The sequence below is a fragment of the Castor canadensis genome, chromosome 2 (assembly GCF_047511655.1).
Source record: "Castor canadensis chromosome 2, mCasCan1.hap1v2, whole genome shotgun sequence".
NCBI lineage: Eukaryota > Metazoa > Chordata > Mammalia > Rodentia > Castoridae > Castor > Castor canadensis.
Window position 1 is genome coordinate 6247337 of NC_133387.1, and position 24046 is coordinate 6271382.

At 53.7% G+C, this 24046-nt stretch overlaps 2 protein-coding genes across 4 annotated transcripts; both read left to right on the top strand.

The window, feature by feature from the left end:
• The first annotated feature begins 347 nt into the window (after positions 1-347).
• Drc11l (dynein regulatory complex subunit 11 like) lies at positions 348-12151 on the top strand. The gene is made up of 19 exons (XM_020161592.2): positions 348-358; positions 896-1223; positions 2333-2452; positions 2710-2895; positions 3538-3609; positions 5038-5243; positions 5846-5930; positions 6344-6472; positions 6613-6688; positions 7044-7150; positions 7871-7954; positions 8049-8107; positions 8742-8824; positions 8964-9071; positions 9713-9912; positions 10315-10401; positions 10690-10867; positions 11254-11492; positions 12044-12151. The coding sequence occupies exons 1-19, from the start codon at positions 348-350 to the stop codon at positions 12149-12151; spliced, it is 2466 nt and encodes an 821-aa protein (XP_020017181.2).
• Positions 12152-14116: 1965 nt separating this feature from the next.
• Positions 14117-23448, top strand: Asb10 (ankyrin repeat and SOCS box containing 10). Of its 3 annotated transcripts, XM_020161595.2 has the most exons (7): positions 14314-14437; positions 14734-15062; positions 15218-15485; positions 18282-18801; positions 22489-22602; positions 22852-23037; positions 23171-23448. In XM_020161595.2, exons 2-6 carry the CDS (start codon positions 14747-14749, stop codon positions 23035-23037), a joined length of 1404 nt encoding a protein of 467 aa, XP_020017184.2. In that variant the 5' UTR covers positions 14314-14437; positions 14734-14746; the 3' UTR covers positions 23171-23448. The 3 variants fall into 3 exon arrangements, with proteins under 3 accessions (XP_020017185.2, XP_020017184.2, XP_073916685.1); XM_020161596.2 differs by lacking the exon at positions 14734-15062 and having other exon boundaries at positions 14117-14437; XM_074060584.1 differs by lacking the exons at positions 14314-14437; positions 22489-22602; positions 22852-23037; positions 23171-23448 and adding an exon at positions 21718-22415 and having other exon boundaries at positions 14520-15062.
• The last annotated feature ends 598 nt before the right edge of the window (positions 23449-24046 follow it).

The following is a 24046-nucleotide window of genomic DNA, read 5'->3' on the forward strand; positions in this document are numbered from 1 at the left end:
CCAGTTGGAATAATGCCTTTAGGACAAATATTTATCCAGAGATTCACTGTTTACAGGTGACTTCAAATAGAGGCTTCCATTTATTTGATGATCTCAAGCAAAGTAGCCACAGTGGTCCCATACTCTGCCCTAACCCTACTGCAGCCATTGCCCACGCTCCCTCCGGGAGTGTTCTAGACAAGTGTCCTCCATCCTGCACTCTCCCAGCCCCTCCCTTAGCCTTAGAACATAGATACAATGGGTCAGAACTCTTAAAACCAGGCTGTTCTGCCCCTGGCTTTGGGGGGGAACCACAGAGCTGTGTGTTCCATGACCAGCTCAAAAGGGCAGTGTGGGGAGCAGGCACCATGTCTGAAGGGTAAGTGAGGGCTGGTGGGGGCACCCCTTGGGCTGGGAGAGCAAGGAGCAAAGCACCTGACTGGCCCTGAGAGGCTGGGGACAGAGAGGGGATTTGGGTGCTGGCTGGACACCTGGCCACCTCTGCCTGTGGCCAGCTTTCCCTTTAGACATCTCTACTCTTATCCCTCACTCCTACTCCCCACCCACCACCCCAGCCATTACAGCATGGATGGGTTGCACCCTCACCTATAGAGCCTCACCGTCACCTTGATCCAAAAGGTCACTTCCTTACGGGAGCAGCCAGCGCATCTGACTCCTTCCCAAACGCTGTTCGTTATGCTCTTTACTAACCATCAGGTGCCTTAAAACCCCAATCTCACACCTTTCCTGAGCCAGGTGGGTGCCCACTCATTCCTGGCTGGCCCTTACCTCCCTCGAGTCCACCTTGGCACCTTTTGCAGTCCAAGTTCAAAATCTTCCAAAAGCTGCAGCTCCTGTCTCCTCAACCCACTGTCCCTTCTCTGAGGTTCAGAGCAGTGTGCACTGCCTCCTCCAGGGCTTACCAATGCCTCTGGGCGGCCTCCCACGTGACCCTGCAAGAGCTCTTAGACCAAGAGCAGCCCCTGCTGGAACCCGTGCCCAGCCAGGACCGGCAGTCCTTCCAGTACAAGATCTCCATGCTCTACCTGCACTACCTGGAGCTGTTGCGACAATTCGACACCATCTATGACCAGATGGTGCAGCCACAGAAGCGCCGGCTGCTGCAGCGCCTACTGAACGGCGTCGTGGGCCGAGTGTTGGAGCTCAAGGATGAGCTGGTGCGGGTCGACCTGTGTGAGACCCACTGCCTGGATCGTGTGCTGCAGGATCTCAAGATGACACCGGTGCGAGCGGTGTGCACACAGTTACCCTCGGGGTGGGGGTGGGGGCAGGAAGGACTGCACTGGCCTCCACCTCCCGAGTCACAGAATCACTCCCCAGACATGGGGTGGGGGTGGGACTGGCCTTGACCTCCCAAGGAAATCACTGGCATTGAGACATCTGCAAGGGAAGGAAAGCCAGGAATGGTGGGAGGATGGAGTCAGAAGGGCTGCAGGATTTAAGGATGCCTGGAGAATCAGCATCCCTGCCTCTGCTCTGGGAAGACTCAGCCGTGGGAGGTGACTGAGGAAAGTACTCTGAGGCTTGCATCTCAAAGTCTGATCCCTGAACCAGCAGCATGGGTGTCACCTAGGAGTTTGTTGGAAATGTAGACTCTCTAACTGCGCCCCAGACCCATTAAACCTGCACCTACCTTTTTGCAACACCCCCGGGTGATCTGTGTGCATGGGCAAGTTCTGGAAGCTGTTCCAAAGCACAGAACAACTTTGGGGCCTCTAGTCCTGCCCCCAAGGCAATTACTGCTCCATAGCCAAGGCTGTCTCAAAGTTTTCCCGATCAGCTAAAGTGCTGGACTTAGAAAAAAAATTGTCTTCCCCAGGTCCTGCATTCTGCTATGGGTATCCAGGAAGGGCCTGGGGGTTACATATTAAAAACTTCCCTGTTGATTCTGAGGCACAGCCAGGACTAGGACTATTGCCATCCACCATGGTCTTCCAGAACTCAACTCAGCCAAATGCAGGGCAAGAAAAGGATGATCCTAGCCAGGCGCTGATAGTTCACGCCTGGAATCCTAGCTACTCAGGAGGCAGAGATCAGAAGGATCATGGTTCGAAGCCAGCCTGGCAAATAGTTTGCCAGACCCTATCTTGAAAAGCCCTTCACAAAAATAGGGCTGGTGGAGTGGCTCAAGGTGAAGGCTCTGAATTCAAGCCCCAGTACCAAAAGAAAAGGATGAGCTTTGGGGGGAGTTCACCCCGTAACCTGTAACCCAGGTTGTAGGAGGGAGAAAAACAGTGCTAGAGAGTGTGTAAGTAGCTGAAAATGGCAGTTTGCTGGCCAGATGTCCAGGACTTCTGATTCCTGACCCTCCTTCCTCCATACTGCCCTAAAGGCAAACCTGGAGGTTCCAATCCCTAAGTACTTTCAGCTGGAGCAGTCCAGTGCCGTGAAGGAGCGTGAGGTGATGCTGGCTGAGATCCTGTCCAGATTGGAGCCAGTGTCCTCCCAGGAGGTAAGTGAGAGACACTTCCTCGTCTGCTTCCACATCCCCTGTCCTGGGACAGAGCAGCCCTGCCCTATTCCACTTCAGTGTGCGCTTTGGGCAACCACAGCCTCCTTCAGGCTACTCTTGTACTTCCTGCAAGAGCACAGAACGTGGAGCCCCCAGAGGACCATGCCCCGGCCATTCTTTGGTGACTGGCCTCCCGGGTACCCACAATGGATGTGAGCTTTCCCTTACATCCTCCTCTTTTGCCCTGCTCTGGCTAGGGCTTTCCAGAGATGCCCCGGACTGAGGCCATAATTCTAGTACAGAGTGCTGAGCGGGCCAGGCAAGGCCGGCTCCGAGCCACCCTCATGCGAGAGATTCGGAAAGAGGAGGAGCGGGATCAGAGGATCCGGGAGGATGGGCGGCACAGGTTCAGTTCTGACCAGGGAGCTGTCATCATACAGAAGGTAACCTGGGCACCCTGGGAGGAGTGCCAGGGTAGAGCTTCCTCCTCCAGGAAGTCCGTGGGGCTCAACAGCTAATCACAGGAGTGCAGGTGCCTGGATTCTGTTGTCCCACAGCTAGACTCTGAACTGGGGACCTTAGTGAGAAAGGGCACTCAAGTGTCTCAGGCTGGAAGTGGCTGTGCAACTGGGAGAGCACACTGGTCCAGTTTGTGGACTTGGCCTGAGAGAGGTCATGTCCCATGTCTGGCCCAGTTCCCTGGGGTGCAAACAGCATGATTTTAACTAGAGCAGCTACACAGTGTCTACAGCAGTAATGTCCGTGTCCTTGGGTGAATCAAATATTTATTTCAATTGCTATGGGAATCCTGAGAAAAGAAAGTGAACGATGCTCCCTGGAGGAAGTGCTCAAACTCTAACCTGTGCTTCAAAGGGCAGCAGATTAGGATAGGGATGGGAAGGAACGCCTGGAGGGCGTACCTCCCACTTCTGAGCTGTTCCTGCTCAGTGTGCGCCTTCAAGACGCTCTGGCCTCCAGCCCTGGGAGGCCATGCCTCCCAGAGTGCCTCCCATACCTTGGTCTGAGCCAGGCCCTTCAATATTTGGTGCGCAGAGCATCTAAACGCCTCATATCCCTGTCCCCAGGTGTGGAAAGGTTACCAGCAGAGGAAGCGCGTCAAGCAGGATCGCCACACCGAGATGGAGTTCATCGGCATGGTGAGCCCTCCCTGGTCTTCATCTTCTGTGTCCCTGCCCCAGGGCACAGCCTCCTGTAGTCCTGCCCCTCCACATAGGCAGGGCAGGAGATCCTTGGCCAGAAAGACATGTAAGGACAGGAAAGCCACCAAGCCACGTCCCCTCCCAACCCGTCCTTCTCTAGAGCCCCTTGAAGGACCTCCAATGTCAGGGGACAACAGCACAGGGTATCCTGGACCCCTTATCCTTGCCCCAGCCAGAAAGAGAGGCTGCAAGGGTGGGCCCAGGAGAAGGAGGAGGAGGCTTCATGGCTAGCAGGAGCACCGCACCGTGCGGGGACACCCATTTGACCAACCATTCGTCTATCTAACCGCCCATCTACCCACCTGCCCATCTATCTGACCAAGAACCAACCATCTCTCTCTCTGACCATCTTATATCCACTATATCCTGGTGGACACCAGGACTTTTCAGGCCACAAACTTCCCTTCTCCCCCATTTCCTAAAGCCAAGACTCCTTCTTCTCTGCTCTGCCAGAGGCATGGTGCAATGGGAGAGCGCGGTGGAGGGACACAGGCCCCTGTGTGCATGTGAATATGTGTGTGTGTGTGCTGGGGAGGGGGTGTTGAGCAGCAGGGCCTTTCCCCGAATCCATCCCAGCTCCCTCATCCATGTGGTTTTCACTGACTAAAGGCTGGCCCTGGAAGGAGTGAGGGTCACACTGTGGGGAGAGGGGCTTTGCCCTGAGTAGGTCCTGGCTACAGATGGAGCTGGAGAGGGACCAGGCCCAGGCCAGAGGGATTGGAGGGAAGCTTTCCCAGGGGAGAAGGATGGCTCCTTGGCAGGGTGGGATGGCTACCAGGGGGCTGCCATGTGGAAACAGAGGTCAGAGACTTGGGGGCTGGAGAGCTGGACCCCCAGGAGAGAGAGCAGGTGGGGGTGGGGGAGGCGGGGTCAGCCTTGGTGGGGAGAGGGTGGGGGCATGGCAGTGGGTGAGGAATGAGCCTGGTCGCCCGGGCCCATCAACAGTGTGAGCTCAGCGTTTTCAGTAATTGTCTCTGCTCAGAGTGATATTTAAAATACATTTGGGAGCCAATGAGGCGGGAAAGTGGCTGTGAGAGCGGCTGCCAACTCGGCCGCCGGGTGGGGCGTGCATGGGGGCTGGGACTGGAGGCTCACAGGGGAGGGTGTGCTGGGGGGAGCGGGCAGGGGGGCTAGCCCGGATGCTTCTAGCAAACTCATTATCAGGGTAATTTACACAGACGAATTTCGGTTCCAAACACAATTTCTCCTGATGCAGGCATGCCCGTTGTTCCGTGCGGGTGTGTGCACGAGAATGGGCGTGTGCGGGTGTTGGAGGATGAGTGGGGGCACGTGTGTGACTACACCAGAGCCTGGGTCCTCCCATGCCCGCTCCTGAGCCCCTTGGCCTCTCTCTACTTCCTCCAGCTGCCCTCGCCCAACCAGACGGAGCATATGGGCATCTTGTCCCAGGCCTTTCTTGGGGAAGAGACCCGGAGGCTCCGCCAGATGGAAAAGGAAGAGGAGTTCCAGTTGGCCATAGCAAAGACCCACGATTCTCTCATAGACACAGAGGGGCCCGACATGAGGGAGAAAATGAAGGACCAAATTCGACAATGGTTTATTGAATGCCAGTCAGTGGCCACAGCCTTGGTTGACCCTCATTCCCTCCTCACCCCGTGTCCCTGGAACTGCTCCTGCCCCATCCTCCCACCTGTTCTCTCTTCTAGTTCAGCTCAGCCTTTTTCTCCCAACACCCCCATCCCCAACACCCTACTGACTCTTGGTTTAAACCTTGAGCCCCCAATGTATAGGACTGTCTTCACACCTAACTTTCCATTTCCCTGAGGGAAGAGAAAATGCCAGGACAGGATCGGAAAAGGATCCACGAATGCTCTGTAGCAGTCTGTCTATCCTTTGCATGCTGAAACTACCCATTCTTCCTCTCTTTTTCCCATTTCTCTGGGTCTTTGTCTTTCTCCACCCTTCTCAATCTATTTATTCACCCACCCTTTTTCCATCCATCCATCTACCCATTGATTTAGCCATCCATCTTCCACCCATCCTTCCATCAGTCCAGTCACCCATCTGTTTGTCCACCCTTTCATCCACCAGTTCATTCACCCATTTGACTAACCATTCATCTATCCAACCACCCATCTACCCACCTGCCCATCTATCTGACCAAGCACCAACCAACCATCTCTCTCTCTCTGACCATCTTATATCCACTTAGTGCCCTTACTGGTCGGTTTCCTGACTATCCAGATGAAGCTTTAGGTGGATCCAGCTTGATCTTTGCAGACAAGACTCCAGAACAGGTACCTAGATTGGGGGAGACAGGAGGTTTTCTATTACAGACAGGAGGTTTTCTCAGAGCCTGAGGTTAACAGAGAGTAGTGAGAGTAAGCTGGGTGGGGATGGATCAGTGTCAGTGGAGGCAGATGTGGCCAGAGAAAAGATGGGCAGCTAGAAAGATTGCATGAGTCGGAGAAAACAGCCATTTCTTCTCTGTAGAAGAAATGGTCTGATTAGAGGCCCCAGAGCCCCATGGCACGGGAGTCCTGACCAGAAACCCCTTCTCCAGTGCCCTTTCTTCCTGGACCCCCTCAGCTGTCCCAACCCCAGCAGTTTCCCTAGGCCTTTGAAATCTTGGGTCCATCCGTCTCAAGTCCTGGGTTCCCTTCTATAAAATTCCCTTGGTCTCTAAAATGCTATTTGTCCTTGGTCACAGGTAAGAATGGACCTGGAGATGCAGGCCCAGGAGAGCAAAAAGAGCAAGGAGCAAGAGAAGGGAAAAGACAAGGAGAAAAGTGAGAAGAAAAAGAAGAAGAAAGGAAAAGAAGGAAAAACCAGGAAAGGGGTAAGATGGCTCCTGGCATGCAGAGCAGATGGGCAGAAAGGAACCAAGCCTGGGAATTCATAGTAAGAGATCTGGTCCCAGCAAGAATCAGGCAGTTTTGGAGGTGATGGGGTCAAGGTTAATACATGTTTCTTTTCTAGGAAGCAGATACAATGCTGAAAATATTGCCATCCAAGTTTATACCTGTGATTAACGCTGGACATGAAGAGTACATAAGTAAGAGGGGAGAAGGCTGGGAGGCATTGAACTTTGTAGGGGTGTTGGGGCCCTTAGTCATGGAGAAAGTGGCGTCTGCCATATGGCTATGAGGTGGCAATGTGGCTGTGGAGGCTGGAGAATAATGCCGATGGGGGCAGGGTGTGCAGTGATTGCTTGAGTTGAGGGTGTTATGAGTGTGGTCTGAATCCTGCGGTCCCAGGCCTTGGAGTCAAGCCCTGGGTAGACGCAGTGCTAGATGGCCAACTGAGAACAGGGGGACTAGCTAGGGCCACTCTCGTGTGTGTGCCCGCATGTACACTCGTGGCATTCCTGGGGCTCTCACCTCTCGTGTGCCTCCACTTGCCATGGTCAGATCAGTGGAAGAACCGCCACGAGAGCGCACATCCAAGTCAGAGCTTCGACCCTGAGACCCTCCAGGAGGAGAAGAGGAAGGAGGTGGAGCTGGAGATCCGGATACAGGTGTGAGCAGGGGTCAGGGCTCCCCTCAGCTGTTCCCCGTGTCTTCTTCCCACCACTGGTGCCTGCAGCTGCTGCAGATCCATCCCCACCCGGGCCCTCAGCCCCCCACCCTGGCACCCAGATGATTCTCTGGGGACCAGGTTATCCTCTATGCATAAATCCTATCTCCACCGGCTGCCATGTCACTGCCATCATCCTCTGCCTCCACCATGTCCACTGTATCCCTGGGGTTGAATTACCTCGCACCTGATTCAACAGGGATGTGAGGGCAGGAGTAGGGTAGGGCTCTGAGCTGGGGTCAGGCTGGGGCTGGCACTGGACATCCACATTCCACCACCATCCTCACACCGTGTCTGCTCTGTCAGGGTTATTGGACCATCAGACCATGATTTCCCAATGGTGCTTCTAGAAAACTGATGCTACATAAGCATCATAGAGCCCTCAGGGGGTAGCCCTTAGGCTTGAGCTCTGTCTTGGGGGCTTCCCCCCACATTGATAGCTGCTGAGAGCAAGGCTCATGGAGGACAGGTGGATTAGGATTGTGTGTGGAAAGGTGCAAGGGAGGGAGACGTGCCAAGCCACATGGGAACCACCTGGGTGGCTGTCCTCTCTGCCTTCTCCTATTTTGTCTGGCTCTTCTTTGAAGCTCCTCCCTCCTCTCCAGCCCTGACTCCCTCCAGCACCTGTCCTGCCCACCACACTTCCTGCCTTGTCCTCCAGGTGGACGAGCTGATGCGTCAGGAGCTGAGAAACTTGCGTCTGGCTGTGGACAAGGAGGAAGGAAGACTCCTGAAAACTCCGAAGGCAGATGAGGGGTCACGGCTAGGTAGGGGAGGGAACATGAGGGCAGGAAGGCTGACAACAGTTAACAATTATCTGTGTGCTTATTTCCCACCAGAAAAAGACTGGAAAGAAAACTGGGAAGAAGAAGAAGGAAAAAGATCTGACCCCAGACAGGTAGCAGACCCTGTTGAGCCCACCTTGCACTGTAGGTGGTGGAGAGAGCCCAGTCCAGAACAGAAGACCTGACTGCTGGTCTTGGTTCTGCTGCAGTGTGATGTTGGGGAGGTGACTTCATCTCTCTGGACCCATGCCTTTGTTTACCATGTTCCTGTCGTTGAAAATGATAATGCAGAATAAATATAAATGGAGTTTATAATAATCATTACTCCACTTCTTCTAGACTCTCCCTCCAACCTTTGCTTTTGTTATTTCTGTCCTCCAAAGTCATCTTCCTCTGGACTCCCCCTTGGTGGGGGGCACTGAGAAACGAATCATTGCCCCTTTCTACCCATTTCTTTGGTAATGAGTGACCATAAGCACACTAACCCTAACGGCCCTTCCTCCCAAAGGAATTCACATCTTAGACTTGGTTTGGGAATGACTGGCTTTCACATGGTGGCACTTTGGTCATGTCACAGGGGCCATTGGTCCTTCTCACTTACTCCTCACTCCACAGGGTGCCAACTTGGGGAGGGGTGCTCCTAACATAGTGGTTGGGCCTCCCCTTCTGACTCTGGTTGTTCCCATGTCTGTCTTCATTTCCCTTTGTCCTCTCTTGCTATGGTCTCCCTGCACCATCCTCTGCCAGGTCTGTGGAGTCACTGTATGAAGAGCTTGTCATTTTTGGCCTTCTAAAGAAGAGTGAGACAGTGGCATTGAAGGATTACGTTGGTGAGCCCCTCCCCATGCTCCAGCTCCCCATCCTCAGCCCATGGCCTCAGCTTCCAGAAACCTCTTTTCCAGCAGTTCTCTCCCTTGGACACCCCCCAAGAGTACTGCTCACCAGGTGGCCTCCTCCTTGTCCTCTCAGGTGACTGCCTTTATCTCGGGTCCACTCTGAGTTTGGCAAACAAGCTTCCCATGCCCTCCCTGTTTGATATACGACAGAACATGGCCTTGTATGCAGTCCTTCGGCTGGGTGAGAGGCCCAGGGAGTGAAGTGCTGGGTGAATTTGGAGGAGGGGCAGTGGCTGGGATCCAGCGTTGGGTAGCTGAGGTGGCCTGTCCAGTCTAGGCCTCCACTTTCCAGTTGCCAAGGTACCTTTGCCAGGCCCTGACAGCAGTCACACGCAGATAGAGCCACCCCAGAAATCATACAAGCCCTTGACCTCTTGAGGGAGGACCACCACTGCCAGCCCTTTAATCCTAAGTGACATCCCATAGTCAGTCTCATTTCCAGAAAACCAGCCCTGCACCCTTATTAAAAAGCAGGGACAGAAGCACTTTGTCAATTCTAACCGTCACAGTGCGGGGGTGGAAATGGTACGGAAACATAGCAAGGCACTGGAAGAAGATAGTGGGTCCCCTCCTGGCACCACACTGCTCCCCACCATGGAGGTCGTAAGCCATTTGAAATTCTCCAGGCTGCCACTCTGGTTGCAGGTCTGGGGAAGCTGCTCAAGTGTGGGGGAAGGTGATGCGGCCCTGGCTTGTACCTCACCCTCTAAGCCCCTTCTTACTTCCCAGCCCCAGGCCTGGCCTCACCTTCCAGGATCTTCTCTGCCATGTTGCTGGTTGCTTGCCCGTGGCCTACCTCCAGCCCTGCTTACTTCCTCACAGGTTCCCCGGACATACACTCTGTGGCTCCCCTCATCCGCTCTATCCTCCTGGTGGGCCCCTCCGGTACGGGGAAGAAGATGTTGGTCCAGGCTGTATGCACGGAAACTGGTGCCAACCTGTTTGACCTGTCACCTGACAATCTGATGGGCAAATATCCTGGCAAGAATGGGGTGCAGATGATGGTCCACATGGTCTTTAAGGTCTGGAGCCCTGGGCTTTTAGGTTCTGCTTCCCAGACAGCAGAGTAGGGTGGGCTTCATGCTTTGCGGGGGTCACCCACTTACCTGTTTGTTGAGATTTCAGGACTGGAACTGGTGAGGTCTCCCCACCAACCCCTGCCTGAAGCCCCCATGCTGGGAAAGGTGGGAGGAGAGGGAGGCAGAGAAGTTTCCTTGTATGGTAAGATAAAGCCCTCTCCCCTGGAGGACCGTGACTCTGGTTCACACTGAAGTGCGATGTGGATGTGTGTGCAAAGGACTGGGGAGGGTATAGAAAGTGGAACCTGGGCCTCCAAAGTCACCCAGCACCTAAGGCCGGCCCTGACACTATGACCCTTGCCCGGGGGTGTCTTATGTCTGATATATACCCTCTGACCCGTCCAGGTGGCCCGGCTCCTACAGCCTTCTGTGATCTGGATTGGAAATGCTGAAAAGACTTTCTATAAGAAGATCCCAAAAGAAGAGAGGAAGGTGAGGGCGCATGGAAAGGAAGGGACATGTGGATAGGCAGGCAGAGCCCAGGGGCAAGGCCAGAATTCTTGTTTGAGTCCCTGAAAACCACCTTACCTCTGCGACCTTGGACTAGTAACCTGTCTTTCTCATACCTCTTTTCCTTACGTCAAAGCAGGACAGACAGCCTTTCCCCACGCCCTCAGGGTTGACATGAGGCTGAGCGTGGGGTATATGATCTGAGAACACAGGGGCCCCGTAGGACCAGTCACTGTATCCCAACCCCACTGCCTTGCCTCCTTGGAGCAGATGGACCCAAAGCGAATAAAGAAGGACCTTGCCAAGGCCATGCGTCTCCTGAATCCTGGAGACCGTGTGATGCTGATAGGGACAACAGATCGGCCACAGCTGGCTGAGATGAAGGGGCTGTGCCGGCTGTATGAGCGGATCCTCTTCATGCCTCGGCCTGATTATGCTTCTCGCTATGGTGAGGCCAGGGTTATGGGGTAGGACAGAAATGGAGTCCAGGGACCACTACCTCCAAACCCCCCCTACCATCCTCCTTACCATCCTCCACTCTGCTATGAGCACTCACCTCCAGGGCCAGGTCCTGAAGGCATACACAGCAGCCCAGTGCCTGGGGTCCTGCCCTTGGCCTCATGGACACAGGCAGGTTGCTTCTCTCCTCAGAGTCTCCATTTCTGGTGCTCAACCAGGAGGACCATCCCTTCCACTCCTGGCCCCAGACCTTTCTGGGGACAGGAACTACTCCCCAGGAATACAGAGCTCCTTCACACCCAGGTGGAGGAAGGCTGTGGACCTGACGAGTCCCACTGCCCCTGTCTCACACCCCATTCCTCCTCCTCCCTGCAGTGCTCTGGAAGCATATGATAGAGGCCCAGGGAGCACAGGTGTCCCAAAACCTGGACATCAGTGCCCTGTCCAAGGTGTCTGATGGCTATACAGCTGGTCACATTCTTCAAGCCATCCAGTCTGTGGTGACCGAGCGTCGGCTCCTGCAACTGTCCAAGCGGCCCCTGGTGGCCTCTGAATTCGTGGGACATCTAGCAAAGTTGGACCCAGTGTACAGGGAGGAGGAGGAATCTCTGAAGGTGAGGCCTCCAGGCTGGCTGGGGGGTACACGGGGTCAGCTAGGAGTCAGCCCCCCAAGACAGGCAGCTAGCCCCTCTCCCTCTGCTCCCTTAAATTAATAGAAGACAGTCAAGTTAAATGGACTTGGACTACAGCTGGGAAGGGAACAGGAAACACCATGGAGGGTCAAAGGGTAGGGACCTGTAGGCAGGACTGTCCCACCTGGTCTCCTCGAGGCAGGAGCCCTTGATTGGTTCCAGAACCAGCTACCATGAGCCTCCCCCACGCTTGAGTTGGTGCCTGTCCCTGGGAGTCAAGAAGAGGGGCCTGTAGGGGGTGGAAGGAAGGAGGCATGCTCCCCAAGAATGGCAGACACTGTGGCCTGGAGTGTTTAGTGGGGAACAGGGAAGCCCTGGCTCTGACAGGATCCCCAGGCCCCAGAAGACAGGAAAAAAGCCTGCTGAGGAAACAGGACCCACAAAGAAAGGAGAGGTGAAGGTGGACAAGGAGAGATGAGGGTCAGAGTCAGGTCCTGTGGACTCCCCCGCTGCCTGTACTCCTGCCAACCCAGGACTGGTACTACAAAACTCCACTGGGCAAGAAGAATGCGAAACTTAGCAAGGACCAGCAGGAGGCCGAAGAGGCCAAGCTGGCAAAGGAAAAGAAGAAAAGAAAGTGATGGCTGAGACCTGAGGGTGTCCGGGGTGGGCAGAGGGACTGGGCAGTGCCTCGAGGGTGAAAGGGCGGGGCATAAAGGCCCAGGTAGCTATGGACGAGCTGTCTTGTCCAGCCATCACCACGGCTTCCGGCTTCCGGTCCACCACTCACCTCCCTGTCCCAGGGCCTGCTGTCACCTGCTCCCTGCCCTCTCCCAGCTCTGGCCCCTGATCCCCCCTTCCCCCCCTCTTCATATCTTCATCTCCTTGTCACTTTCCTATGGTGGCTCTGCACCTCACTTGCTTGAGACAAAATAGGAAGGACTGAGGAAAAGAGCAGAGAGGGAAGAAGGAAGGCCTGCAGTAAGAAAAAGAGAAAGGCAAGTCTGCAAGCAGCTGGCCCTGCTTGTAACCCTATGGCGCTAGCTCCCTGTGCAGCCTCTCTCATCTCTGTGCCTCAGTTTCTGTAATTATAAAGTGAGGAGAGGTTAGGCCTAGGATCTCCAAGGTCCTTTCTCTCCGGGGTTGGATCATACTGGCAAAAGCATTTGTGGAATTGAGGAGCTGAGGCTATTTGGGTGGTGGTAGGCTGGGGATCAGAGGGGCCAGGGCTGTGGGTAGACTCAGTACCCTCCAAGCAATCTTGACCTCTCTCCTCTAAAGACCCCTCCCCAACATCCCCACCTGCAGTCTGTGCAATGGGGCTCAGTGGGAACATCCTCCTGTCTGGGGTGGGAGTCTCCCTTGCTAGGGGGAATATGGCTCTGGAATGGGTGGGGAACCCCAAGGAGCCAGGATGACTGTACCGCCAGGGCTGGGAAGCCCCAGAAGAGGCAGACTTATGGGCAGTGCACAGAGTATTTGATAAAGGTCAAGAGGCATCCACAGGTAAGAGCCAGTGCAAGCCAGACCAGGTGAGACCCCTGGGGCTGGAGCAGCCCAGAGCCTGTGGTGGACAGGGTCAAGCCAGAGCTGAGCCTAGGGACTTGGCATACATCTTCTTTCTCCCCTCTTGACCTGTTATCCAAACCCCCCAACAAAAGCAGCCTCATTATCCTAATGGGCTCCCTCCCACTCTCCAGCTCAGACCCCAGCCAACTATGAGGCAGAGGTGCCATGTGGGAGATCATGGGGGCCTCCAGGGACTAGAGGACCAGCACCTAGGATGGATATGGTGGGGGGGGCTGGCACCCAGGATGAGCAAGGAATCTTTTGCTGCCTGTGGGCTGAGCCCTGTCCCCCTGTCAGAGAACCCCTGAGGGGTTCCTTGCACATGGGTGCTGGGCTCTGCTGCTGGTTGCTATTGACTTCTAAGTTCCCCTCCCTTGCATTTGGGAGTGGGAGGGTGCAGGGCTCATGGATAACATGTGAGGAGCATCTGACCTCCCTCGGGGTCAGAGCCCTGGCTGCTGGGGCTGACCTGGTAAAGCAAGTGACAAGAGACAGGGAACCTGGGAGCTGGCGTCGTGGTGCACACATGTAATCCCAACTACTTGGAGGAGGTAGGAGGATCACTGTCTGAGGCTGGCCTGAGGAAAAACTTGAAACTCTATTTGAAAAATAAACTAAAAACAACAGGGCTTGGGGGCATGGCTCAAGTGGTAGGGCACTTGCCTTGGAAGTGTGAGGCCCTGAGTTCAAACCCCTGTACTGGGGAAAGAAAAAAAAAATAAAAGAAAATGAATGAAAGAAAAAGGAAACTGGAATATGGGTTTCGGTCCCAGCTCTATGACAAGTTACTTGTGTGTCTTTGGGAAAATTTCTCCCCTTCTCTGGGCTATGTTTTCTTGTGTCTGTAAGATGTACACTGGTCAGTATCAACTTGGATATCATCCAGTCCTGGAGGGTGAAGTTTGGGGGGTTGCAGGGCTCCCCCTTCAGCCTGTTCAAACCCTCCCTAACTCCCCTCTCAGCCTGAGAATATCATCCGGGTACTGAAGGATAGGACAGCCAGGGGCTATTTACAGCTGCCCAGGCTGCTCCTCTGCTCCTCCCACACTGGGCCCTGCTGCTTTGGCTCCCTCTCCCAGAAACCAGCATGCCCAGGGGAAGGAGCTCCCCTTCCTATGGGGGACACCTTCTGGGGTTCATCCCCTCAGCCCCTGCCTGCCGCGTAGGGGGGCCCCAGTCCTGCCTAGCCTGGGGGACCCCTCGGTCATCGCCATTGCTGTGCCGTGATATGGCTCTACAGAATGCCCTGTACACTGGAGACCTGGCCAGGTTGCAGGACCTATTTCCCCCCCACAGCACAGCTGACCTGCTGCTGGAGAGCCGGGCTGCCGAGCCTCACTGGAGCAGCCATCAGAGGGGTGAGGAGCAGCTGGGGGAGGTCTGACATGGGGCTGGACTGACCACCCTTAGCACAGAGGTCCTAAGGCCGAGGAAATGAGAAGCCCCTGGCTGCTGCTTCCCCACCCCAAAACTTGCCTGACAGCTTAAACCTTGGCTCAGGAAAGAAGTCATGTGGAGCCCAGAATAGCTCCTGCTGGACCTCGTGGCCAGGTCAGGCTCCAGCCGGGGACACAGGGCCCTCTGCATCTATTTGTCCGTGTTTCCCTCCTTTTGCCCTCACTCTGCCTGTGGCCTTTACCTCTTCCTCTCCCAGGCTCCCTCCCCACATGCTCATGAGCTGGTCCCCAGAAGAGTGCAGGGGGCAGGGAGAGCCCCCCAGTGACAGATACACCCTCTGTGCCAGGCTGGTGGAGAAGCCCAGCAGAGGGTCTGAGGAGCACCTGGAGGCTGGCCCGAGACCCATCGTCACTTGCACAGCCTCAGGACCTGCCCTTGCCTTCTGGCAGGCAGTGCTGGCCGGGGACGTGGGCTCTGTGTCCCACATTCTCTCGGACTCCAGTACTGGCCTGACTCCTGATTCCATCTTTGATACCAGCGACCCAGAGCGATGGAGGGATTTCCGCTTCAACATCCGCGCTCTGAGTATGGGCTAGGGACATTTGGGGGTCTGAGTGGGAGAGGGGAGACTGTGGACTGAGCTCTGAGCTCCCTGTCCAGCCTCTGCCCACCTCACCGACCCTTGATGGCAGCTCTTTGCCATCCCTCAGGATCTGAGGCCCCTGTCCCTCTCTCCCTAGGACTCTGGTCTCTGACGTATGAAGAGGAGCTGACCACTCCACTGCATGTGGCGGCTAGTCGTGGCCACACAGAAGTTCTGCGGCTGCTGTTGAGGCGGCGGGCAAGGCCGGACAGTGCCCCTGGGGGCCGCACCGCTCTGCATGAGGCCTGTGCTGCCGGGCACACTGCCTGTGTCCGTGTGCTGCTGGTGGCGGGAGCAGACCCCAACACCCCTGACCAGGATGGGAAACGCCCCTTGCATCTCTGCCGGGGGACAGGCATCCTTGAGTGAGTGACCTTTCACCCCCACCCAGGTCCAGGCTTAGAAGAGGCAAGGAGACCTGCTCAGGGAGGAGTGATAGGCAGGTCAGGCAATCCCCAAAAACTGGTGGGGTCAGGATGTAATTACTCCCCGAGCCCCATGAACTGTGCGGTGGCCTGGACTTGGGACCGTCTTCTGGTTCTCCAGGGATAGCGGAGGGCTGTGACAGGGGCCCAGCTTTGTGGGCTGTGCTGGGGAAATCATCCCAGCTCATTATGGAGAGGCCATATTGCTATGTTTTAATATTTCCTGAGCTCATCCTACGTTCTGGGCACTGCGCTAAGTCCAGTAGCAGCTAAGTCATGGTCCTACCCTCAGGGAGCCTGCTGTCTAGTGATTCAGACAGGCTGCAAAGGATGGAGACCCCTGTGTCCCTGATTCTCAGTGTGGCAGGTCTGGATTCCCATACTGGCAGGGCACTCAAACTCACAAGAAACCGATGGGTCCACACAACTGTGTCCATGTTCTATTTACCGTAGGGAGAGTCCTTCGTAGTGACCTAAGTAATTACAATTTATGTATAAGGAACCTGGGAGGGCGAGTCCCCACTTATGGTTTCTTAGTGACTGCGAATTTGGGCAAAGTTTGCCTTGGCAAGTTCATGAACGGACTGTATACACAGCAGAGGTCCTCTCTTGACTGACCTTACACCTGCCAGATCTTGCATCTCACCCCTGGAGAGGCATGCTATCCATCTTTGGTTCTAGTAGCCCTATCAAAAAATAAAAATTAAATAGGTAAATTGATGTTTTAATGTGGTAAAATATACAAAACATAAAATTTACCACTTTAGCCATTTTAAATTGTACAGTCACATGGCACAACCATGATACCATCCATCCACAGAACTTTTTCCTTTCTTTTTTTTTTTTTTTGGTGGTGCTGGGGATCAAACCCAGGACCCCTGTGCTTGCTAGGCAAGTACTTTACCACTTGAGCCATGCTTCCAGACCCACAGAATTTTTTCATCTTGCAAAACTGAAGCACTATCTAGATTAAACAGTGACTTCCCAGGCTGGCTTCCCCTATCCCCTGGCAACCACTATTCTACTTTGTGTAGGAAGCTCATAGAAATGGAATCATGTGGTATTTGTCCTTTGTTGACGACTCTTTCACTTACCATGATGTCCTTGGGGTTCATCCATTTTGTGGCAAAGTGTCAGAATCTCCTTAAAAACTCAGGGCCTGGGGTTTGATAGGCAGGTGCTCTACCACCTGAGTGATGCCCCTCCTCTTCTTAAGGCTGAATGATATTCTATGGTATGTAGATGCTGCATTTGTTTGACAGTTGGTGGACACTTCTGTTGTTTCCACATCATGGCTGCAGTGAATAATGCTGCTATGAATATGGGTGTACAAATATCTGTAAAACAGGTCAAATTAATTTTAATATATTTAACCCAATATATCCAAAATGTTATTTCAACAAGTAATCAATATAAAAATACTTAATGAAAGGGCTGAGGGTATAGCTCAGTGATAGAATGCTTGTCTAGCATGTGTAAGGCCCTGGGTGCTATCCCCAACGCCACAAAAAAAAAATTCAAAAATTTTTAATGAGGTATGTTACATTCTTTTGTGCACTAAATCTTCAAAACTGGTGTGTATTTGACACAGCATATTTCCATTCAGACTAGCCACATTGCAGGTGCTCTGCAGCCCCATGTGGCTAGTGGCTCCCATATTGGATGACCCAACTCTACATAATCCCACATCTTTAGTTCTGGTCATTTTCAGTCCAGACTCCTTGAGCTCACACCCAGTGGTGGCCACTCTTTCCTTTCTTGAGGAACGGTGTATTTTAAAATTATTATTTCAAACATACAGAATGGTAGCCAGGACAGTATAATGAGTCCCCATGATCCAGCACCATCTACACCACCCACTCCCTCCATCAAATGCTGAGCTCGGATGGTAACAGCTTCAGGCATTATCTCTTATGCTCCTCGCAACCCCTTCACCAGGCCCAGCTCTTGTTATCTCCATTCTCCACATCAGGAAGTGAGCTCAAAAAGGCAGCCTCAAATTTTGGTGCACACTTAACTGTGACCCCCGCCCCCCGTCCTTCCTCAAGCACCATCCTGGAGAAGATCTGGCTGGTTAATTTCCATTTTGTTGTTCCTTGTGCTGTGGCCCCCATTTCTATTTGTGCTCACTGCCAGGCCCCATGCCCTGGCTTCCTCCTCCAGTCCCAGCATGCACAGCCCTCAAACTGCCCTGCTGCCCCTGGCCCTGAATGCTAGCTGCATCCCTTCCAAGCTGTGTAAACTTGTGTGAGACCCTCCAAGGCTTTGTATTCTCTGTGACAGAGTTCTAAGAGAACCTACCTACCATGGGACTTAGAAGGGTGCCACTCCAACCATGTGATAACTGCTTGTGTCTTTTATTCCTATGGGTAGATAGTGGATGATTCCTGCAGAAAGTATTTGGATGTTTAAAAAGGCCACCGTGGGCTGGTATGGTGGCAGGTGCCTGTAGCCCCAGCGTCCGGGAGGCTGAGGCAGCAGAATCCCTTGAGTCCAGGAGTTTGAAACCAGTTCAGGCAACACAGAAAGACCTTGTCCCAAAAAAATAAAAAATAAGTAGAAAGGCCATTGTGATCCTGCAGAATGTTGCTGGAACAGCAGGACGGAATTGGAAGGAGAGGAAGGTACAGAACCAGGAACCACCCAGAGCTCCCTGCCATGTTTGCTGTGCTCAGACCAGCAGGAATGCGGGGTCCATACCTACTTTCCTCCCCACCACCATCTCTCCCCGACTAGGTGTGTGGAGCTGCTCCTGAAGTTTGGGGCACGAGTGGACGGTCGGTCTGAGGAGGAAGAGGAGACAGCTTTGCACGTTGCTGCCCGGCTTGGCCATGTGGAACTGGTGGACCTGCTTCTAAGACGGGGAGCATGTCCTGACGCTCGCAATGCTGAAGGCTGGACACCACTGCTGGCTGCTTGTGACACCCGTTGTCAGTCCCCTGATGATGCTGAGGCCACCTCTGCTCGCTGTTTTCAGCTGTGCCGCTTGCTGCTCTCAGCTGGAGCTGACGCGGATGCTGCCGACCAGGACAAGCAGCGGCCCCTGCACCTGGCCTGTCGCCGTGGCCATTCTGCCGTTGTGGAGCTGCTCCTGTCCTGTGGTGTCAGTGCCAATGCCATGGACTATGGGGGCCACACGGCCCTGCATTGTGCTCTGCAGGGTCCAGCCACAGCCCTGGGCCAGAGCCCGGAGCACATCGTGCAAGCCCTGCTTAACCATGGTGCCGTCCGAGTCTGGCCGGGGGCCCTCCCCAAGGTATGGGGCTGAAGGCTGGGAGAGGGCAATGATGGGGAGGGGACAGGGAGATCTAGACCTGTGCTCAGGCTTGCTTGGCAATGCAGCCTGGAACATTTGGGCACATAGATTAGTTCCTTCTGTCTGTCGTTCAACAAGTAAGAAAAACCCAAATAGAGATCAAGAACAGGATGCAGAAGTGTTTGTGCTGGTGCATGTGTGCATGCGTGTGTGCATGCACGTATTGCATGTGTGCATGCACGTGTGATGAAGATGGACTGAGGGCAATAGGCTCAGATTGCAAAGGATCCGAAAGGTCCAAAGAGTCAGGAGCAGTGTGGGTGGCCGGGATGGTTTAAGGGTCATACTCGGGCCATGAGCTGATGAGAACTGTTTGAGGGGCACAGGACTCGAGGAGTGAGAGACTACACACCGACACGGATGAGGCACCCCCAGAGCAAGTCAGGCCAGCTCCCTGGTGCTCAAGGGCTCCTGAGCATTACAAAGGGACACAGCCCCACTTTCTGACAGCTTAGAGGGACATATCCCCCCAAACAGCTGTCACTGTCCTTGTGACACACCTTTCCCTGTCATTTTTCCGTTCATATCTTATTTTACATTAATTTCCCCAAAGTGAGTTCAACTTGAGGATCTGAGCAAGGTGCCCTGGCAGGGGGCCTTGTCCCATGTTGGGCTAGAGGGGCTACATAACATCATGGAGGGCACTGGGTGTGGGGAGGGGTCAGGACTGAACTGGCCACCTGGGAGGATGGCAAGCTGAGGACAATTCCCCTCTGGCCCAACCCCGCCCCTTCCTGGGCCCACCCCTGCTGTCTTCCCCTGTCTCTTTCGCTCACAAACCTAGAAGCATCTGTCTGGATTCCTAAGCAAGACCAAATAATTAAACAGCCCGAGAGTTCGGCAGATTGGTCTCCCCTTTGGGAAAATACAAGAAAATCAACAATTAACACTAATTAATCTCCTATTAACACCAGATAATTAGGAGACGAGCAATTCCCTGTAATCTGACGGCAGCTCTGACAGCTAATGATTTCCCCACCAGGCGGGGCAAGAGGAGGACTTGGCACAGCAACTGAACATCCTGGGACCCCACACATGCCCCGCTGTCCTGCTCCGCCCCTCAGCCTGTCTGGGGGAGAAAGAGAACCAGCAGAGCAAAGGGCCCCATTTGTTCCTTTCCCACGATCTACAGTCCCTCCAGTCTTGGCTGGAGTTCCTAACCTCCCTGCAGGGAGGACTCTGAAGCCCATCTGTGTGACTTGTCAGTCCTGCCTTCTCCAAACCCACCATATTGGAACTGGCACTCAAGAGAGTGATCTGCGGTCTGACTCTGACACTTGTTCGTGTGTCTGTAAGCAAGTCACTGAAATTCTCCGCACCCCAAGTTCCTTGCATGAGATTACAGCCTCCACCAAAAAGGGATGAAAAGCTGTAGGAACCAAATTGGAGCTGATAAAAAGTATTGAGGATGGGTGGGGGCTTGTGCCTATCTCCAATTTGAAGGTGTGCTATCTGTACATTGCGTCCCTTGGTCCTTCAACTCCCTGTGGAGACAGGCGCACTACTGTGTGATCCCTGGGAAGTTGCTTAATTTCTCTGTACTTGTTTCCTCATCTGTAAAATAGAAAGCCAGCTTCCAGTTTCCTACTTCATAGGGTCAGTGTGAGAAATACTGCGAACACGTACAAAATCTTTGAACAGGGCCCAACCTATACATAGCACTCAGTACTTGTTAGCTAGTATTCTAAAGTGATGTATATGAAGACGCTTTCTAAGCTGTCGGCCATCATCCCAGTATAAGGGATTATTAGATATGAGAGGGCAAGTCGGAGCCGCATGGGCCTCCCGGAGGAGGTACGACTTAGGATGGGCAGTTTTTAGAAGGAGGGGGGAGGAGGAAGCAGGTGTTCCCCAGCAGAAATGTAACTGTTCTTTCCTAACTGAGGAGGAGTGAGGTAGGGACCTGGCCCAGGGAGCCTGGGCTGGCAAAGCTCTGGTAAGCACTGCCCAGAGGCAGAACCAGAAGCAGAGGGAACCTGGACATATAAAATGTCTGCTCCAGGGGCTCCATGTCCCAAACAAGGCCTGGCCATCCACTGCTCCCATTGCTCTCCACACTCCCCGTGGGGGAAGGGGCTTTCAAGCCACTAACGTGTGCAATGGTGTGTGTCTGGGGTGTTTGCAGGTTTATCTGTAGGAAAGCTGCCTAGGAGGTGACACTTAGCTGATTTCAGATACACATAGGCTCCGTGGCCAGTGCCTGACATTTGAAGTCCAACAAGAGGTGGAGTGGAGGAAGCACACATATGCTTATAGGTACCAAGTGCAGTGCGGTCACCATGGTACCTATGTCCATGGCGCTGTTTTTTTGACCTCATGGACATTCCCTCCACAGGCTGTTCCTGCTTCACGTCTCACCCTCTCACCACATCAGGCCACCACCTCAGAGACCACTCTCTTGGATGGTGCCCTTCAAAGCGTGCTGTTTCCCTGACCCTACTTACTTGTCTTTGTAGCCGCAGGCCTGTGAGTGGTGATGGTGTGTTTATTGTTTTCCCTCTGAAATGGAAGCTCACAGATGACAGGACCTTGCCTTGCCTCCTCCCTGCTGGACCCAGAGTAGGCCCTCAGTAAATATTTGCTCAGTGTAAATGAAAGAATAAGTCTGGCTCCAACTCGATCCCAACCATTCCCCAAACCCTCCGCTGCTGCCCTGGGAAGTCCACATCAGGCCTCTGCTTGGCTGTTCCTCCTCCTACAATGCCCTTCTGGCCCTCACATTCAGAGCCAAGCTCCCTTAGTAAATCCCCCAGACCACCCTCTTCCTCCCCTGCTTCTCTTGCAGCTGTCGCTAGCATTCTCCTGGCATTGAGAAGATTCTGCTTTATACAATGATTGATCTTTTTATCTGCTCAGGAGCCCATCCCCAAGTCAGAGACCCCTTCCTAACCAGCAGAAAATCTAGCTCAGAGCTCTGCAGAGGCAGATAGGAGAGCAGAATGGGGTAATAGTTGAGGATGAAGCCACCGTGCCAGGCTTGAACTTCTGGAACTACAGCTTGGGCAAGTTTTTAAAAATCTTTGTGCTTCAGTTTCCCTTGTCTGAAAAATGGGGCAATAACAGTGCATAGCTACAAAATGCTAAGAAAAGTATCTGGCATAAGTTATGCATGATAGAAATGTTAGCAGGTGTTTTCATTTCCTGTGTCTGCTGTTATAAAGTACCACAAACTGGGCTATTTAAATCCACAGAAATTTACTCCCTCACAGTTCTGGAGGCTGGAGTCCCAAATGGAGGAACTGGCAAGGTTGTTTCCTTCTGGAGGCTCTGAGGGAGACACTGTTACTGTGTCTTTTTCCAGCTTCTGGTGGTACCTGGTGTTCCTTGACTTGTGGCTGCATCACTCCAGTGTTATCACAGGCGCTTCTCCTATGTGTTGTCTGTGCCTCTGTTTTTCTTCTTATGACAACTGTCATATTGGATTAGGGCCTACCCTAATGACCTTGTTTTTACTTGATTACATCTGCAGAGTCCTTATTTCCAAACAAGGTCACATTCATAGGTACCAAGGGTGAGGACCTCATTACATTTGGGGCGGGGAACAAAATTCAACCCACAACAGCTGTTCTGGAGCTGTCTGGTAACCCTTCATGGACAGAGGGGTTCCTGACACACCTGTCTCCTCAGGTGCTGGAGCGCTGGTGCACATCCCCGAGGACCATCGAGGTACTGATGAACACTTACAGGTCCGTGCAGCTACCCGAGGAGGCCATGGGCCTGGTACCTCCTGAAACTCTGCAGGTTAGATTCCAGGACCCCGGACACAAAATTATTCAACTTAGCCCCAGGAGAGTCCCACCCCATAAAGGAGAGCACTATTGGTCCTCCACAGAAATTTCTCAGGGTCCTGATCATCTCCATAAGAAGAGAACTCCTGGAGTGAGTTCTAAGTGGTTCCTGTAGACACCCCAGTGGTCTCCAGTCTGCTGCTTACAATTGGGTGCCCATTGTCCAAGGCTGCCCTCACTGAGCCTCCTCTTCTGCCCCCAGAAGCACCATCGGTTCTACTCTTCCCTCTTCTCCTTGGTGAGGCAGCCCCGCTCACTGCAGCATCTGAGCCGTTGCACCCTCCGCTCTCACCTGGAGGGCTGCCTGCCTCATGCCCTGCTGCGCCTTCCCCTGCCACCCCGCCTGATCCGGTACCTGCTTCTGGATTTCGAAGATGTGCTCTACTAGGTGAACTCTGGGTTCTGGAGACACAGTGCTTGGGGTAGGGGGTAAAAGAGCCTCCCCAGGAGGGAGGGTGCTGGCTTGAACTGGCTGCCCCTAGGGCTATTGAATGTCTCTGAAGTCAAACCTCTCCTTTCAGGTGTGCACTACCTGGAGAGAACCTGAAAGCAGAAGCTCCAGGCTGCAGGGGGGTTCATCTTTGCATGGACTCATGCCAAGTGGCCTTGTCAACAAGAGGTCCATCTGCAAGGCAGGTGTTGATGCTACGTGCCCCACCTGAGAGGTGGAGAGATCATGGCAGACAGGTGATGTCTGATGAGGAGAGGGCAAGTGACACACTCTTTTTGGGGCTCTCCAAAGCCCCACTCTAGTCTATGCAAACCCTTTACGTGTATTAAAAATCTCCAGGCCGAGTGATTTGGTGCCGTCTCCAACAAGCTTTCCTCAGGCTCCCTCCCTTAAAGGGGAATTAGGACAGGAACTGGTAAGGGTCCCCAGATCTGCCTCATGTGCCTTACTTTCTCCCTTTGTCATCTATCACCAGGTCCCAGGCCAACCTGCCCCTCAGGCCCCATGAACTGATGAATGATCACCAGATGTGAGCATGTCAGAAAAGGTCTAAAGGGTGGGCAGGGCCAGAGGCTTGGGTAGGCAGAGCAGAAAAGGGCCCAGAAGGTAATGAAAGCTTCCTTTGGTGAAGAGGCAGGTAAAGCCACCAGGAGACTCACCTGGGGTGTGTGTGTAGGAGGGGTACTTGCATGAGTTAGTCTAGTGTGGAGGGATAACCATGACTCAGGTGAGAGCAAAAGGCCCAGGTTTAGGAAAACTGAACCACTTTTACTCACTGCTTGAACTGCGGATCAGAAAGCGTCGCTTGCACACCTGGCCCCTGCCTAAAACTGTTCCTTTCTTAAATTTAGCTTTGTGGTGACAAAAGCACCAAGCTGTTACAGGACCTGGGTTCTACTCAACTCTACCATTAACTTGTCCTGTAACATAAGTATCTTCCCCTCTG

What these genes read in the sequence shown, in the direction of transcription:
- Drc11l (XM_020161592.2), top strand. An exon ending in AAGGAAAAACCAGGAAAGGG is followed by an intron (nt 6,473 to 6,612) that starts GTAAGATGGCTC and finishes TTTCTTTTCTAG; the next exon opens with GAAGCAGATACAATGCTGAA. An exon ending in GGCATTGAAGGATTACGTTG is followed by an intron (nt 8,825 to 8,963) that starts GTGAGCCCCTCC and finishes TTGTCCTCTCAG; the next exon opens with GTGACTGCCTTTATCTCGGG.
- Asb10 (XM_020161595.2), top strand. Translation starts at nt 14,747, where the DNA reads ATGCTCATGAGCTGGTCCCCAGAAGAGTGCAGGGGGCAGGGAGAGCCC. An exon ending in CGGGGGACAGGCATCCTTGA is followed by an intron (nt 15,486 to 18,281) that starts GTGAGTGACCTT and finishes CTCCCCGACTAG; the next exon opens with GTGTGTGGAGCTGCTCCTGA. An exon ending in TACCTCCTGAAACTCTGCAG is followed by an intron (nt 22,603 to 22,851) that starts GTTAGATTCCAG and finishes TTCTGCCCCCAG; the next exon opens with AAGCACCATCGGTTCTACTC.